The 15,129-nt window shown below is 37.0% G+C and overlaps 1 protein-coding gene across 1 annotated transcript; it reads left to right on the top strand.

Annotated features, from left to right (window-relative positions):
* The first annotated feature begins 404 nt into the window (after positions 1-404).
* On the top strand, positions 405-14,834 carry LOC139941408 (ubiquitin-conjugating enzyme E2 Q2-like). The gene is made up of 10 exons (XM_071937883.1): positions 405-662; positions 1,974-2,078; positions 2,843-2,944; positions 5,046-5,203; positions 6,134-6,230; positions 6,674-6,819; positions 8,080-8,170; positions 8,589-8,792; positions 10,821-10,890; positions 11,207-14,834. Exons 1-10 carry the CDS (start codon positions 501-503, stop codon positions 11,236-11,238), a joined length of 1,167 nt encoding a protein of 388 aa, XP_071793984.1. The 5' UTR covers positions 405-500; the 3' UTR covers positions 11,239-14,834.
* The last annotated feature ends 295 nt before the right edge of the window (positions 14,835-15,129 follow it).

The following is a 15,129-nucleotide window of genomic DNA, read 5'->3' as shown; positions in this document are numbered from 1 at the left end:
CCCGTGTTATTTAACTAACTTTTCGAAAAGAATTATTTTCAATAGGTCAATAATCAACAATACCTTTCCAATTTGTTATGAGCGTGGAACGTCGCTCTCACTGAGATCTGCGTTTAGGTTTATGTGGGGGAATTTTATGTCACCGTCGCCAACATTATTGTGAAGGTGGGATTTATATTAAGTAACTTAGCCTAAAAGTACTCGCCTGTTCACTTGTTGCAATTAGTCTAAATAACTTATTTATTTAATTTCTTTGACTAATTATACCTCATCAAAATAATTGGGATGGGGAGTTCGTTTGGGGTAGGTTGGGGGGGGGGGGGGGTCTCCCAACGGTGCGAGTTATTTTGACACGTACTTTACCTATAGAGGGCGCACTTTCACTGAGGCTGCGTAGAAAATAACAAAACGCCATTTTCCGTGAACTTTTGTTTCTGCCGCAAATTTGATCCCACAAATATCGTGTTTAACTACATAACTGGAACGAGAAAAATGTAAAAATGGCCTGTGTGGCATCACTTAAACAAGAACTTCAACTCTCAGAATCATTATTCGGCAAAGATAATGAGAGATTCCAGATCCACGCTGCCACTATGGACGAGTTGACATGCAAGTTCATTGGCTGCAACAAGGAGGAATTTACCGTACATTGTAATTTCACAGTGAGTAATTGGAATGAACGTAACAAAGCATGTCAATAATTGAATTAGCCCTTTAACTAATGGTTCACGATTTGTCCTATTGTTACAATGTAGTTAAGAGTACCCGATATTCTGATATCTTATTCAGTTTCGTAATCATTTTTTGACATCATCAATCAACAATTTTCAGGGAATAATTTCCAGCAGGATTTACTGAGATTGTTGAGAAGAGAGAAACTCTTTCTTTTATTGATTGAGTTGAGTGATACTGATAAACAAAGTACATACTTGCATTGTTACTGTTGTACAATCTTAAACTGACCATCACTCAAATTCACCTTCATAAGATTGATTGGAACTCAAATGTAGAACAGAAAAAAAAAGGAAAAAGTCTTTTAATCTTTTTAGTATTTTCTCTTTGATTTATCTGGTCAATTAATTATTTTAATTATACTGGGAATAATGAAAAATTATTTTGTTTGTTAAATCACAAGTTTTTGCAAACTTTTTTTTGATGAAAACCCTCCATGAAAATATGTCTTGGATAATATATATAATTGTTGTTGCGGTTGTTTTTGATAAAAATGTCCTACGAAGGCAGTGTATCATGGATTGGTCAACAATTATCCACAACATTCAAGAAATAAAAATAAAGCCTTTTGTTTTATTAAATGCCACTTTACACCTCTACATTTTACAGCTGAGATAAAATAAATCTTATCCAGGCTAATGAAAGATGCCAAATCCAAATGCCACTTTTTTGCTCATGAATCATGACCTAAACACTTGTTGAATAATGTACCATGTTTGGTCATGATGAATGAATTAGTAAAATTAGTGGGGGTCTTAAAGGATTTGGGTACTTTTTCAAAATGTCCATAGATTAACATTAAACTTACAGGGTTTAAAGATAATGGTAGTGGAAAGCTTCCCTTCAAATATTACTTACTGAGGTGCTGTAATTTTTGAGAAATGAGTTAAACAATGTCATGAAAATACGTTTGTAAATGATTAAAATAATTTTCGTCTCATGAGACGAAAATTATTTTCATGACATTGTTTTGCTCATTTCCCAAAAACTACAGTACCTCAGCACGTAATGTTTTCAGGGAAGCTTTCTACTATCATTATCTTCAAACTGTGTAAGTTTAGTGTAAATCTGTGGACATTGTGGTTTTTGTCCTACAAAAGTTACATAGACCCTTTAATATTGGGAATGGGTTTTCTGGAAGAGGCATTCAAACAAAGCCAGTATTGTACTTTATCAGTTAAAATGTGAATTGAAAACCCCCCAGATATTAGATCTGACCCTCTATTGTTCTTTGCTTAAAGGATTCGTACCCACAGACAAGGCCAGTATGGTTCTCAGAATCAGAAGATCCAGTCTTATCAACAGTGATTCAACGTTTATCTGAAATCAGTGCATCCGGCCAACTGGTAGGTCAGATTACATTTATGTCACAAGTAACATGGGGTCAATTTCATAATCTGCTTACCGATAAATTCTGCGCTTACGATCACCATTCTCCGCGTACCAAAAAAACACTAAATTTCTTTGCTAGCTGTGTAAGCGCAGCAGAATGCCTAGCTAACCAGCTAACCCGTTAAATATGCTTGACGTAAGCATGGAATTACCAAGTGCGGATTCTTTGCTTACAGTAAGGAGCGCCATGAAATTGGGCCCAGCATATAGGTGTTAAGCAGAAAACTCTGCTGAGCAAATTTATTTGCTAAGAAAGAAATGAGTGGGGTACCAGTTGCAGCAATGGTAACTGTATAGTATTCTGGCCGGTAACCTATTTTTGCTAAGCGAGAATTTTGTTGTGCTTAGCTTAGCAATTCTTTTGTGCTTACAGGCTTTATGAAAATTGGCCCTGATCTCATCATGTGATATAGCCAAATTCCAGCTACAATGGATTTTTTGTTGTTGTTGTGTAGGGTGAGGAGGGGAAGAAATTTTTTAGTCACTTTCTTGTGAGTACTCAAAAAACACATTTAGTTTGATATTTGATGGTTTTTACATGATGCAAATTTAAATGACTGTTAAAAAATAGAGTTATAGGCCAACCCTGGAGGAAGGAATAAAACCTCCATGGTCAAACTAATCATGACCTCCATTGACCCCTATAGTTTTTATAGAGGAGTACAATAATTGCAGGATGTTGTGATCTTATTATGGACGAATTATTTGTTTTGAACAGCTCTTAAAGATGATAAGAAGGTTGGTCCGAGACCTTTGTAAACTTCATAATGTTCAAGAACCCTCCACAATGTCAATCTTAGATCAAGAGCTACCATCGGAGGTATGTATACAATAATGTGCATTGTCTGCTTTGGGTTGCTTTTAAAGGCAGTGGACACTATTGGTAAGTACTCAACATAATTATTGGCATCAAACCTTACTTGGTGACAAGTAATGGGGAGAGGTTAATGGTATAAAACATTGTGAGAAACGGCTCCCTCTGAAGTGCCATAGCTTTAGAGAAAGACGTAATATTCCACGAATTTGATTTCGAGACCTCAGATTTAGAACTTAAGGTCTCAAAATCAACCATTTAAACGCACACAACTTCGTTTGACAAGGGTGTTTTTTTCTTTCATTATTATCTCGCTACTTCGACGACCGATTGAGCTCAAATTTCCACAGGTTGGTTATTTTATGTATATGTTGAGATACACCAAGTGAGAAGACTGGTCTTTGACAATTACCAATTGTGTCCACAGCCTTTAAAGACACTGGACACTATTGGTAATTGTCAAAGACCAGTCTTCTCACTTGGTGTATCTCAACATATGCATAAAATAACCAACCTGTGAAAATTTGAGCTCAACCGTTCATCGCAGTTGCGAGATAACAATGAAAGAAAAAAACAGCCTTGTCACACTAAGTTGTGTGCTTTCAGATGTTTGATTTTGAGACCTCAAATTCTAAATCTGAGGTCTCGAAATCGAATTCGTGGCAAATGACTTTTTTCTCAAAAACTACGTTACTTCAGAGGGAGCCGTTTCTCACAATGTTTTATACTACCAACCTCTCCCCATTACTCGTTACCAAGTAAGGTTTTATGATAATCATTATTTTGAGTAATTACCAATAGTGTCCACTGCCTTTAAGTAATAATATAATAACAAGTTTTTTTTGAATCAATTAAACCTTCCCATTCATAACACCTAGTCTTAGGTAAGCATCTTATCTTAGTGATATTGAACACCCAACCCTTCTTAGTATTTATGTTCCTGCCTCTTACCAATTTCATTACCAATTTCAAGTTCATCACATTGCAAAGTAGCCTTAAGATTGTATTTGGTGTCTTTTTTAAGTCAAGGGAATTACTATTTTTAGGCCTGGACAAATTTCCTGTCCAATGGACCTTCTCATGAAATATGTAAATTGCACATACCGCGTGTGCATGAACATTTTGGTTGGCAACTACACGACTACAAGATCACAACTACTAGATGTCTCAGAAGCTGCCAGATCAGTGGGGCTCAAAATACACACCGGGAAAACCGAACTGATGACTACTCAACCATGTACAAATCTAGCACTCAAAGGAGAAGTCATCAAACAAGCAACAGACTTCAAATATTTGGGGTCAATGATGGCATCATCAGAGAGTGACGTACGACGACGTAGATCTGTCCATGATCTGTCGCATGGGGTGCTTTCTGGAAACTGGGAAGGATTTGAAAGTCTTCTTCCGTGAATCAAGAGCTAAAACTCAACATCTTCAAGACAGCCTGCCTTCCTATACTCCTATATGGCTGTGAGACATGGATCCTGACCAAGCACCTCACTGCATATCTCAATAGCTATCACACAAGCTGCTTCCTAATCATACTGAGAATAAAACGTCTCAACAGGGTTACTAACACCACGTTGTACAACCTCAGCCATCAAAGTGCTTTAACTCACACCATCTTAAAATGATAACTCAGATGGGTCGGATACATCCTGCGGAAACCCACCAACGAGCCACTCAACATCTATGCTCTTTACTCCCCATCGCACGGCCGGCGCAAACAAGGTCGTCAGCGCCTGCTGTACCCTGTAATCCTGCCCGGATTTTCTGCTCTCCCCACTTGAGATTCGGAAAATAGCACAAGACAGGAGAGAATGGGAAAAGCTTGTGTCCGCCTGCTGTGCAGTCGACCGACGATGATGGTTGGCAAAATGCGCTGTTTTGTATGCGGCCAATGGCTGCGAGACGCAGGCGCGATTGTGCATCTGCTTAGTGCACATATCTATGGCATTTGCGCATGCCTGAATGTAATTAGCAATTTCATGGGAAGGGGTCTTTCGCCTGGGACATTTTGTTGGGCAACTTGTATTAGGCAAGTGCTCTTACAGAAACACCAATGAGTTGCATTGAATAAAAGACACTTATTTTCCTTCTTCTACAGAAGAGTGATGATGACATGGCTAGTGCAGATGAAGATGATGATGGGATAGATTATTATAACGGAGATGATGACGACGATGATGAAGATGAAGATGAAGAAGAAGAGGAAGAAGAAGAAACTGACTGTATGGATCATTACGAGATGGAAGAAGAACCAAGGTAGGTTAACAAACACCCACAGTAAACTATGTATGTAACACCATACCAATTGTATGGATCATTACGAGATGGAAGAAGAATCAAGGTAGGTTAATACACCCACAGTAAACTATAAATAGAACGCATTTTGATGTAGGAATTTTGTAGTCTGTGTTTGATGTTGTATTTACCAGGCATGCAACTCTTCCGCGTTTCCGCGGAATTCCGCGTTTTTTTGTGTTTTTTTTACGTGAAAAAAAGAAGAACATTTTTTTTTTCTCTTTTTTTCCCTTCTTTTTTTCCCGGATTTTTTGTTTTTAGCCTAATATATGCCTGGCATTAACAGTGTACAACTACAATCATGTAAAATAAGCCTAGTACATGCTAAAAATGCACCTAAGAGCATAATAAACCTCAACATTTTCTAGGGTACCATTGTGGGTATCCTGTCCCGTGGCATTTCGGCTGCCTCGCTCCGCAAAAATTTTCCTTTTTTTTTTTTCAACGGGCAGTTGCATGCCTGATTTACTGATGTTAGTTAGTTAAGCACAAGTTCTACTTTATTGAATGTTATGAAAGCCCTTTTAAAATGGTGTAATTCTCCTGCTACATGTACATGAACTTTGTTATTTGATGAAACACACCTCTGAACAATCCGCGTCTACCATTTCCACCTTGTTGGGAGTCAACTCCTTTGTGTATGATTCTCAAAATAATTGACTCCCAAAATGGTGAACAGGATGGGCGCTTGAAGGTGCGTGGCTCGTTGTGCAAGGGGTCTTTTGTGGTGACAATGTCAAACGAATTGAGTCAAAACTTGTTGATATTGTTGTTGAATATTAGGCTGAAGATGATTATGGTATGAAATCGCTCTTTATTACATTGGTGTTATTTTGTTCTTGTTATGGCATGGTTCATTCTGTTAATTGTTGCTTCTTCTTTACCAATCAGTAAATCAGTTACAGAGAAAGATGACAAGGACATAGATGCAGAAAACTATGCAGTACTGGAGAGACTAAAATCCAACCAGAGAAGAGACTACTTAAAGGTAAAGTATAGTCTCTTCTCAAGCTGCTTTGTTATCAATATCCACCTAGTGTTCCTCAGTACCTCATAGCAAAATGATGTATGAGTCTAAAATCCAACCAGAGAAAAGACTACTTAAAGGTAAAGTATAGTCTCTTCTCAATCCAGCGTACATTTCCTTGGAATCTCAGTACCTTGGTCTCACTTCACCCTAGCTGTAGCTGTAAAATTCAAGCTTATTTGTACTTTTACATATTTTGTAAACTACAGTCAAGTCAGCCATAATTATCGTATTGGTTTTAAGTATTGTACTTTGGAAATGTGGATTATTACGCGATGTTATTGTGACTTTTGTTGTGTCTAATTTTTGCACTGAGATTCTCAACTCATAATTATACTGATTATAACTATTGATTATAACTATTGTTTAACACTATTGATTAAAATGTTTAATTCTTGATATAGGGCTCAGTATCAGGGTCAGTGCAGGCCACAGACAGACTGATGAAAGAGCTAAGGGATGTCTACAGATCAGATGCTTTCAAGAAGAAAATGTACTGCGTGGAGTTAGTCAACGACAGTCTCTATGACTGGCACATCAAAATTCTATCGTAAGTAGATAATTTACTGTGTTGAGTTTTTAGTCAACGACAGTCTCTATGACTGGCATATCAAAATTCTATCGTAAGTAGATAATTTACTGTGTAGAGTTAGTCAACGACAGTCTCTATGACTGGCACATCAAAATTCTATCGTAAGTAGACAATTGTTTTTGTGGAGTTAGTCAACGACAGTCTCTATGACTGGCACATCAAAATTCGATCGTAAGTAGACAATTCACTGTGTAGAGTTAGTCAACGACAGTCTCTATGACTGGCACATCAAAATTCGATCGTAAGTAGACAATTCACTGTGTAGAGTTAGTCAACGACAGTCTTTATGACTGGCACATCAAAATTCTATCGTAAGTAGACAATTTTCTTTGTGGAGTTAGTCAACGACAGTCTTTATGACTGGCACATCAAAATTCGATCGTAAGTAGATAATTTACTGTGTAGAGTTAGTCAACGACAGTCTCTATGACTGGCACATCAAAATTCTATCGTAAGTAGATAATTTACTGTGTTGAGTTTTTAGTCAACGACAGTCTCTATGACTGGCATATCAAAATTCTATCGTAAGTAGATAATTTACTGTGTAGAGTTAGTCAACGACAGTCTCTATGACTGGCACATCAAAATTCTATCGTAAAGAGACAATTTTCTTTGTGGAGTTAGTCAACGACAGTCTCTATGACTGGCACATCAAAATTCTATCGTAAGTAGACAATTGTTTTTGTGGAGTTAGTCAACGACAGTCTCTATGACTGGCACATCAAAATTCGATCGTAAGTAGACAATTCACTGTGTAGAGTTAGTCAACGACAGTCTTTATGACTGGCACATCAAAATTCTATCGTAAGTAGACAATTTTCTTTGTGGAGTTAGTCAACGACAGTCTTTATGACTGGCACATCAAAATTTGATCGTAAGTAGATAATTTACTGTGTAGGGTTAGTCAACGACAGTCTGAATGACTGGCACATCAAAATTCTATCGTAAGTAGACAATTTTCTTTGTGGAGTTAGTCAACGACAGTCTTTATGACTGGCACATCAAAATTCGATCGTAAGTAGATAATTTACTGTGTAGAGTTAGTCAACGACAGTCTCTATGACTGGCACATCAAAATTATATCGTAAGCAGACAATTTTCTTTGTGGAGTTAGTCAAATTGCTGTTCATGTGTTCTCTGTAGTTATACATACTAGGAGTAGTCGACTACAGATTTTGTGTTTTGTTATTCAGTATCTTTGCTTTTTATACCTGACAGTGTTGACAATGACAGTCCATTACATGCAGACTTAAAACAACTAAAAGAAAAAGAAGGGAAGGATCACATCTTGCTAAATATGACATTTAAGGTGAGTTTCTAAACGCTAAGCACCTCAAATAAGATATAATAATGCTTCACACTCTGCCATGGCACACCAATCATCTTAAATCTTCCAGTATTTCTGACACAAAATCTCGGCAAAATACTTAGGGAACTGTCAAATGAGGCAACTTTTACAGGCAACTTGGAGGTAACCAACCGCACTGCAGGCTACAGGACCATGTTGGTAGCATAAGCCAGTCTTTAAACTATGTATTTCAGTCCTCAAGAAATGTATGTTAACTTTGAAATGTGAATGGCTTTTCTTCTTGGAGATTGCCTGGAACTGGTTGCCTGTAAATTGCCTCGTGTGACATGACCCTTAGTTTCATCAAATTTCTATTGGTTTTGATGTGAAAGGCATCTGTTTGCTTGTTGATGATAATAATAATTCTGTCACTTTGTAGGAAAACTTCCCGTTTGACCCACCGTTTGTGAGGGTGATCTTCCCAGTGTTAACCGGTGGTTACGTCTTGGGTGGTGGTGCTATCTGCATGGAGTTATTAACTAAGCAAGGTTGGAGTAGTGCCTATACAGTAGAGGCAGTCATCTTACAAATAGCTGCTACACTAGTCAAAGGCAAAGCTAGGATACAGTTTGGTGCATCAAAGGTAAGACATACCAAGAGTTGGCTCAATATTAATGGGATGGGTTGGGGAACTTGTCAAATGTTGAGTCTAGTACAGTACATGTATAGGGCAGAAGAAGTGATTGTGATATTGGATTGTGTATTTTGTGTATTTTCATGTAAACATTTTATTGCTGCTTTTTGTAATCTTGGCTTTCTTATATTTTAATGCAGTCAGTGGCATTAGGGGCTGTTCATAATTGTTGATGTTTTAAAGTTTCGATTTCTTTTCCAAAAGATTTTTGACCCACCCACCCACCCCCAATTTAGATTATAAAAACATTGATTTGTTTATGCAGTATTACAAACAAAACTACACGTTGTTTGCATGTACTTTTACATGTGTGCCCGGGGCCAGTAAACTTTTGTCCGAACAATTTCCCAATGGCGTAGTTGTACGGGCGAGTCACTTTCAACAAAACCTTTCCATTGCTGCTGAGCAGTTGAAAGTGACGTTTCTTTCGGATTTCTTGAGAGCAAGCAAGAAGCACAAACAAACCTCTCGTATGGTGAACAGGGAGTTTTCATGATCAACTTTTGTTGTGCCCAAAACCTGTGTAGATCGGTCGATATGTCGAATTTGACGTCCATGGTGGCAGCCATGTAATGTTTATCGTGGTTGAAAAGCTTGGATTCTAGTCAACTCGACCACCACCGCTTGCCAACTCGATTCCGACCAACTCGACCGTTCACCTGCTCGATCGTTGTACTAAACTCGACCGTTGTGCTTTCAACTATAAAAGCTCAACTCGAATAGAAAAGTCAACTCGTCCGTTGTGCAGCGGCCCGTCCGCATATATTTTTTTTCCATGACGAACGTGGGCACACATTTTATTACCCCAAGTTTGTCCTGCTCACCCGTATGCGATATCTACCCACATTTATCCTGGGAAAAAAAATACGCGGCCCGAATCTCACGTGGGTCAACCTCCCAATGGTACGTGTATTTCACTGTGGGGCCGGCCACACGCATGGGGTTTAGTCACGCACATTTACATTATTATGTACATGTACATGTACATTCTGCCTCGGTTTGTCATCGCGCGCAGGAACGCTGGTATGCAGGCAAGTCAAACTTCACTTTTTTATTCCTATTTACTAACTTTTTTTATGAAAAGTGAATTTCGTTTTTCAGTTATTTGCCTTGACCCACCCACCCACTAATTCGAAGAAAAAAAATCAAAATTTAAAAAACATCGACAATTACGAATGGCCCCTTAGACTTACAAGCTTCCAAGTCACTGTTTTTTGTTGACTTTTTTAATTCCAGGCATGTGCCATTGGCTTTTTGCCCTTACTGTTTTTTTTTTTTTTACTCCTGTATTTTATATTGTTCTTTTTGTTATGCCGAATGAATAAAAATATTATTTAAGACTAAAATAACGTTGTTTGGTCACTTTTGGCGCTGTATAAACCATTAATTATCAGTACATAAATGTTCCCTTAAAGCCATTATACACTTTTGGTAAACAGTATTGTCCAAGTCCCACACTTTGTGTATCACAACTTCTATATAAAATAACAAACCTGTGAAAATTTACGCTCAATCAGTCATCGGAATCGGGAGAAAATAACGGGAAAACCCACCCTTGTATCCGCGCGTTTCGCCGTGTCATGACATGTGTTTATAATAAATCCGTAATTCTCGCTATTGAGAATTGATACTGTTTGAATGTTTTCTCAAAAAGTTAAGCATTTCATGGAACAATATTTCAAGAGAAGTCTTTCACCATTACCTTCTGTAAACCCTGTAAATTATTTGTAAATCTGCGAACTTTTTTTTTTAATGTACCGAAAGTGTATAATGGCTTTAAATAAAATGAAGTTAGAAGAAAATGAAATTATTAAAAAGTATTTAACGGGACTTACTCATTTGATGCTTTCTTGCACTTGTATTAAAATGACATTTTAAGTGTACAGTAGCTTTTTTGTGTAGCTATGTTGTATTGAGTTCAAGATGTATTAATTTTCCATACTAATTGGGTGATTTGATTTGTTTGTCTCTTCACAGCAGCGTCAGTATAGCCTGGCAAGAGCCCAACAATCCTTCAAGTCTTTAGTGCAGATTCATGAAAAGAATGGTAGGTCAACTTACTTACATCTTTCAGTTTGTTATGTCAGTGCAAAAAATTATATATGGTCATCTTGATTCTGTAATTATGCTGTAACTAACACTAAGCTAAGAAAGATCCTTGACGAAACATTGTGCACATTTGATTGATGATTAAAAATGGTGTAATAAGAGGCTTTTTCCTGAAGACGATCCAAGCATCCTGATCGAAACGTCGAGTTGAAACCAACGGTTCAGAACCACCCCAACTCATTTAGAGATGGTCATTAAAGGTGTGTCAAACCTTTCCATAATAGGCTTTTTGTTTTACTCTTTTTTCTCTAAAGGCTGGTTCACGCCACCCAAGGAAGACGGCTAGCCCATCTCTCAATGATTCCTGAAATAAATGAACTATCGTCAACATATACAGTTTGCTTTATTGCAAGCAAAGAAAACAAAGAAACCTAGAACCTATATCATCCATGGAGGGAATCTAAGGGATAAAGACATCTGTTGTTTTCTTCATACACTTTAAAGAGGAATCATACAAAGATAAAAGACTTTGGTTCTTTGAGAGTGTTCCACAACCAGATTACAACCTTTTTTTTAGTAAACTATGGCCATTATGTGCAACATCGTCTGCCCATGCATGGAATGCTGTCAGTCAATGTTCCCCTATCCCTGTGTCAGAAATATCCTGAGGTCTTAAGTGAATTTCAGAATTTCAAAGTGGGGTCTTTCCACACACAATGTTTAAGGTAAGTTTAGGTATTGTCTGATAGCCTGGCATTATGTTAATATTTCAGCACAATATCAATTGTTAATGAAGTCTCATCAGTGAAGCCAAGGTAATCTTCCGTAATGAAGATTTAAAGTTAAGCAGATGAAATTTCCAAGTTATGATTCAAACTCAGGAGAACATGTTGCCTGTGGATTGGTAGTTGGGATATGAACCTTTATTATTTGCGTGATACACAATCTTACTTAATGATCCATAGATTGTGTGACACAGCATAAGTATATAGGGACCTAGGCATCTTAGTGAACTCGCTTTGTATAATGGGATAATCTTTAGAATCGGGTGGTTGCGTCTTAAGATTCAATATGTTATTTTGGGAGTGTAAGATGTGAGCAGAATCAACCCATAAATAATCACTTTGGATTGATTATTTAATCATTGACACAAAGTTAAAATCAAGCGGGTGTAATTTTGCTTCAAAAAAGTACATCACAACTCATTTCATCAACACTCTACCAAAACTTGTTGGCAAGTTTCAATGGTGTTAAAACAATCAGTCTGAAATGTAGAACCCAATGACTGACATGTTGGTTAAGTATGAGAATTAATAGAAGGTAAGAGGGTAAGAACTTCAACAAAAATATCTGAAATGGAATTTATACAAATATTGGTTTCTTGGAAACTTGACTCCATAGGCAGGTTTCAGAGCTAACAATAAAAGAAAAACATTGCATAACAGAAACGGGTTACCAGCCAAGGTACCTAGTGACTCACAATACATGCAACTGGTTCCATGTTGGGCATTCATTTTCGTTTGAAATTCTATCTGAGATTGTGCTGTGTGTTGTGTCTGGGTTTAGATCTTGATGTACATTTGGTATGACACAATAGAATAGGGTGTTATACATATGAGTAAGCTTGACACAGTTCAGTCAAATCTCTTCCATTACACTATTGCTATTGTTTAATGCTTTGTTTATACATATTGTGTATGGTTGTATACTCATTCAGACTCGATAGCGATGAGTCATCTATTTCCCTGTACATAAAGGAAAATGGAAATCATTGTTGTACATTTTTGAAGGAGAGATTTCCATTTGGGGAGTCGGTGTTATTAGAAACCCTTTATTTTGGAGACTTGTCTGCAGCCATTTAAACAAACTCGCCTGTATTATCTATGGATATAAACTTTGATGTAACTCATTGGTTTATTTTATAATAGTTTGTAATTTAGTTTAATTTAACCACCAAAATCTGACCCAAACTGCTGCAAGCTTTGTTATACCAGCAAGGTTGAACATTTGTTGTCTCTACAAAAGTCGCTTGTTTTATTGACCATAAATCATTAACTGGTCCCATTACTCTTTGATCACACACTTTTAATCTTAAAGGGGAAGATATGTTAAGTGCCAATCATCTTGAAAGTTTATATTGAATTGTTTATTGGACAAACATTTCCTCCCAGACATTTGATATAATTATGATGCTGTGTTCAACAATTGCAATATTATTTTGACATGCTGTTTGAATTTTGAGTACTTTGTAAAGGTGCAACCAAGTTGGACTTTCACGAAACAATGTTTTGAATTCATGGCAGTGGAGTCATGGCATGATAATTGGTCATTGTTTCTGCTAGGCTGCTCTATATTAATTACCCATGATGTAGTTAGTGCCCGGTTGAACCCTTTATGAAGGAAACTGACTCCCCACTACTGCATGCATTGAAGCATAGGCTGCCCCTTAGCAACTGCAGCCATATCATCAGCCACAGCCGTGTATCTGCCAGTATGGCCACCAATTCACTACTCTCCCCACTACTGCATGCATTGAAGCATTGAATGCTGCCCCTTAGCAACAGCCATATCATCAGCCATAGCCGTGTAGCTGCCAACATGGCCACCAAATGAGAAACAGCTTTAGGAATATGAAAGGGAGTCTCTATTTGTGATTTATGCTGTTTCTTTGGTTTATTTCTTTGCTATTATTCTGCATATTAATGTTTAATTTATTCAATCCAATATTGGTGATTTAATTCATACTTGTTTCGAGTGCCTTTTCACCGTTTCTGTAAAATGCTAACCCTTGCACATGTTGCAAAATCATTTTCATATTCTTCCAACAAAATTGTGGAATGTCAAACAAGCATCTTTACACCTCGATAAAGAAAATAATTATTATTGTATGTTTTATTTTGCAAGTTCACTAACCTTTGTTGTTTGTTTTCTCATCTGCTCAGGGTTCATTAGTCAACATTTTTTTTTGTCAAATTGAACTTATTTACTAAAAATTACCAAGGTGGGTAAATTGATATGAAAGTATGAAACCATGCTCCAAAGAACCTTGTACAAACCCTCGCTATTCTTTATGTATTTTTTTTTTTTTAAAGAGGCACGCTGCTTACCAACCAAAAGGACATATGGTTTGAATATAACAAACTGGTGGCCTGACATTTCAATCTTAGCTCAAGAAAGACTCTGCTTGGGTATAAACGTCAGACCAGTAACTATTTAAAAACTCTTTTTTTTTAAATATTTGTTTTACACACCCTATTTCCATTTTCCATGCCATGTAAGTCAACCTTTGTAGTCTCAAATTAACTGCCATCTCTTAATAAATAAATAATTTGACACAATCAATGTTGGGTTTAGTGTTACTGAGTGAAATGAAACTGTCATTCAGTGAATCCCAAGTACAACAAGCCTGTTTGTGCAATCCATAAGTTTATAGCCCCAAAGTGGGCGGAAGGGGTTGGGGGGGGGGGGGTAAATACATGGTGTTATGTTATTGTACACACAGGAAGATACATCGTTGTATGGTTGTAGCAATCAGCACATGGGCCATTGTGTTGAATACTTGAGATTATTTTGCAGACAATCTTGTATTTGGGTTTTAAAACGATTCCCATTGATTAGGAAAAGAGTTGATATCCCCACTCTACAAGATGGGTTGTTTGTCAAGTTTATATTATAAATGAGGATACCCTCATTTGGTAACATACTATCTTCAAGTTATTTGTATAGTTAAATATGTCCCCCATAATTACATATGCAATAATAGTTTTGGCTTTACTTCTTATGATTATGTTATTGTATTTTCTTTTGTGGACCAGAGATAAATAATATTGTTAATTGAATTGAACAATGAAAACCCCCCAAAAATGATGATAGTGAAACGTAGATGGAATAAAGTAATCGGACAACCAACTCTGTAAAAGACGAGTAACTCTTGAAATGTGTCAAGTTAAATTGATGGTGTCATGTAATAAACTAGTTGTTGTTTTAATTACATTGTTTATGGAAACAAACAAATGTCAAATCTGTATCATCCCAACAAGCCTGGAATTATGTTAACATTTTGAGTTTGGTAATCTTGATTGGATCAAAAGTATTGTAAGCCGACAAACATGACAAGCGTTATATCTGCTTACTTTGCGATTTATCATACTTTCTTCATTCATGATGTAATGGCCCAATGTTATTAAGCCTGTAAAAAGTGTAAGCACATAAATTGACTAAGCACAGACTGGCTAGC

This window comes from Asterias amurensis, chromosome 9 (assembly GCF_032118995.1).
Source record: "Asterias amurensis chromosome 9, ASM3211899v1".
Lineage (NCBI taxonomy): Eukaryota > Metazoa > Echinodermata > Asteroidea > Forcipulatida > Asteriidae > Asterias > Asterias amurensis.
Note: the sequence above shows the minus strand (reverse complement) of the source record. Positions and strands in the feature narration are given on the sequence as shown.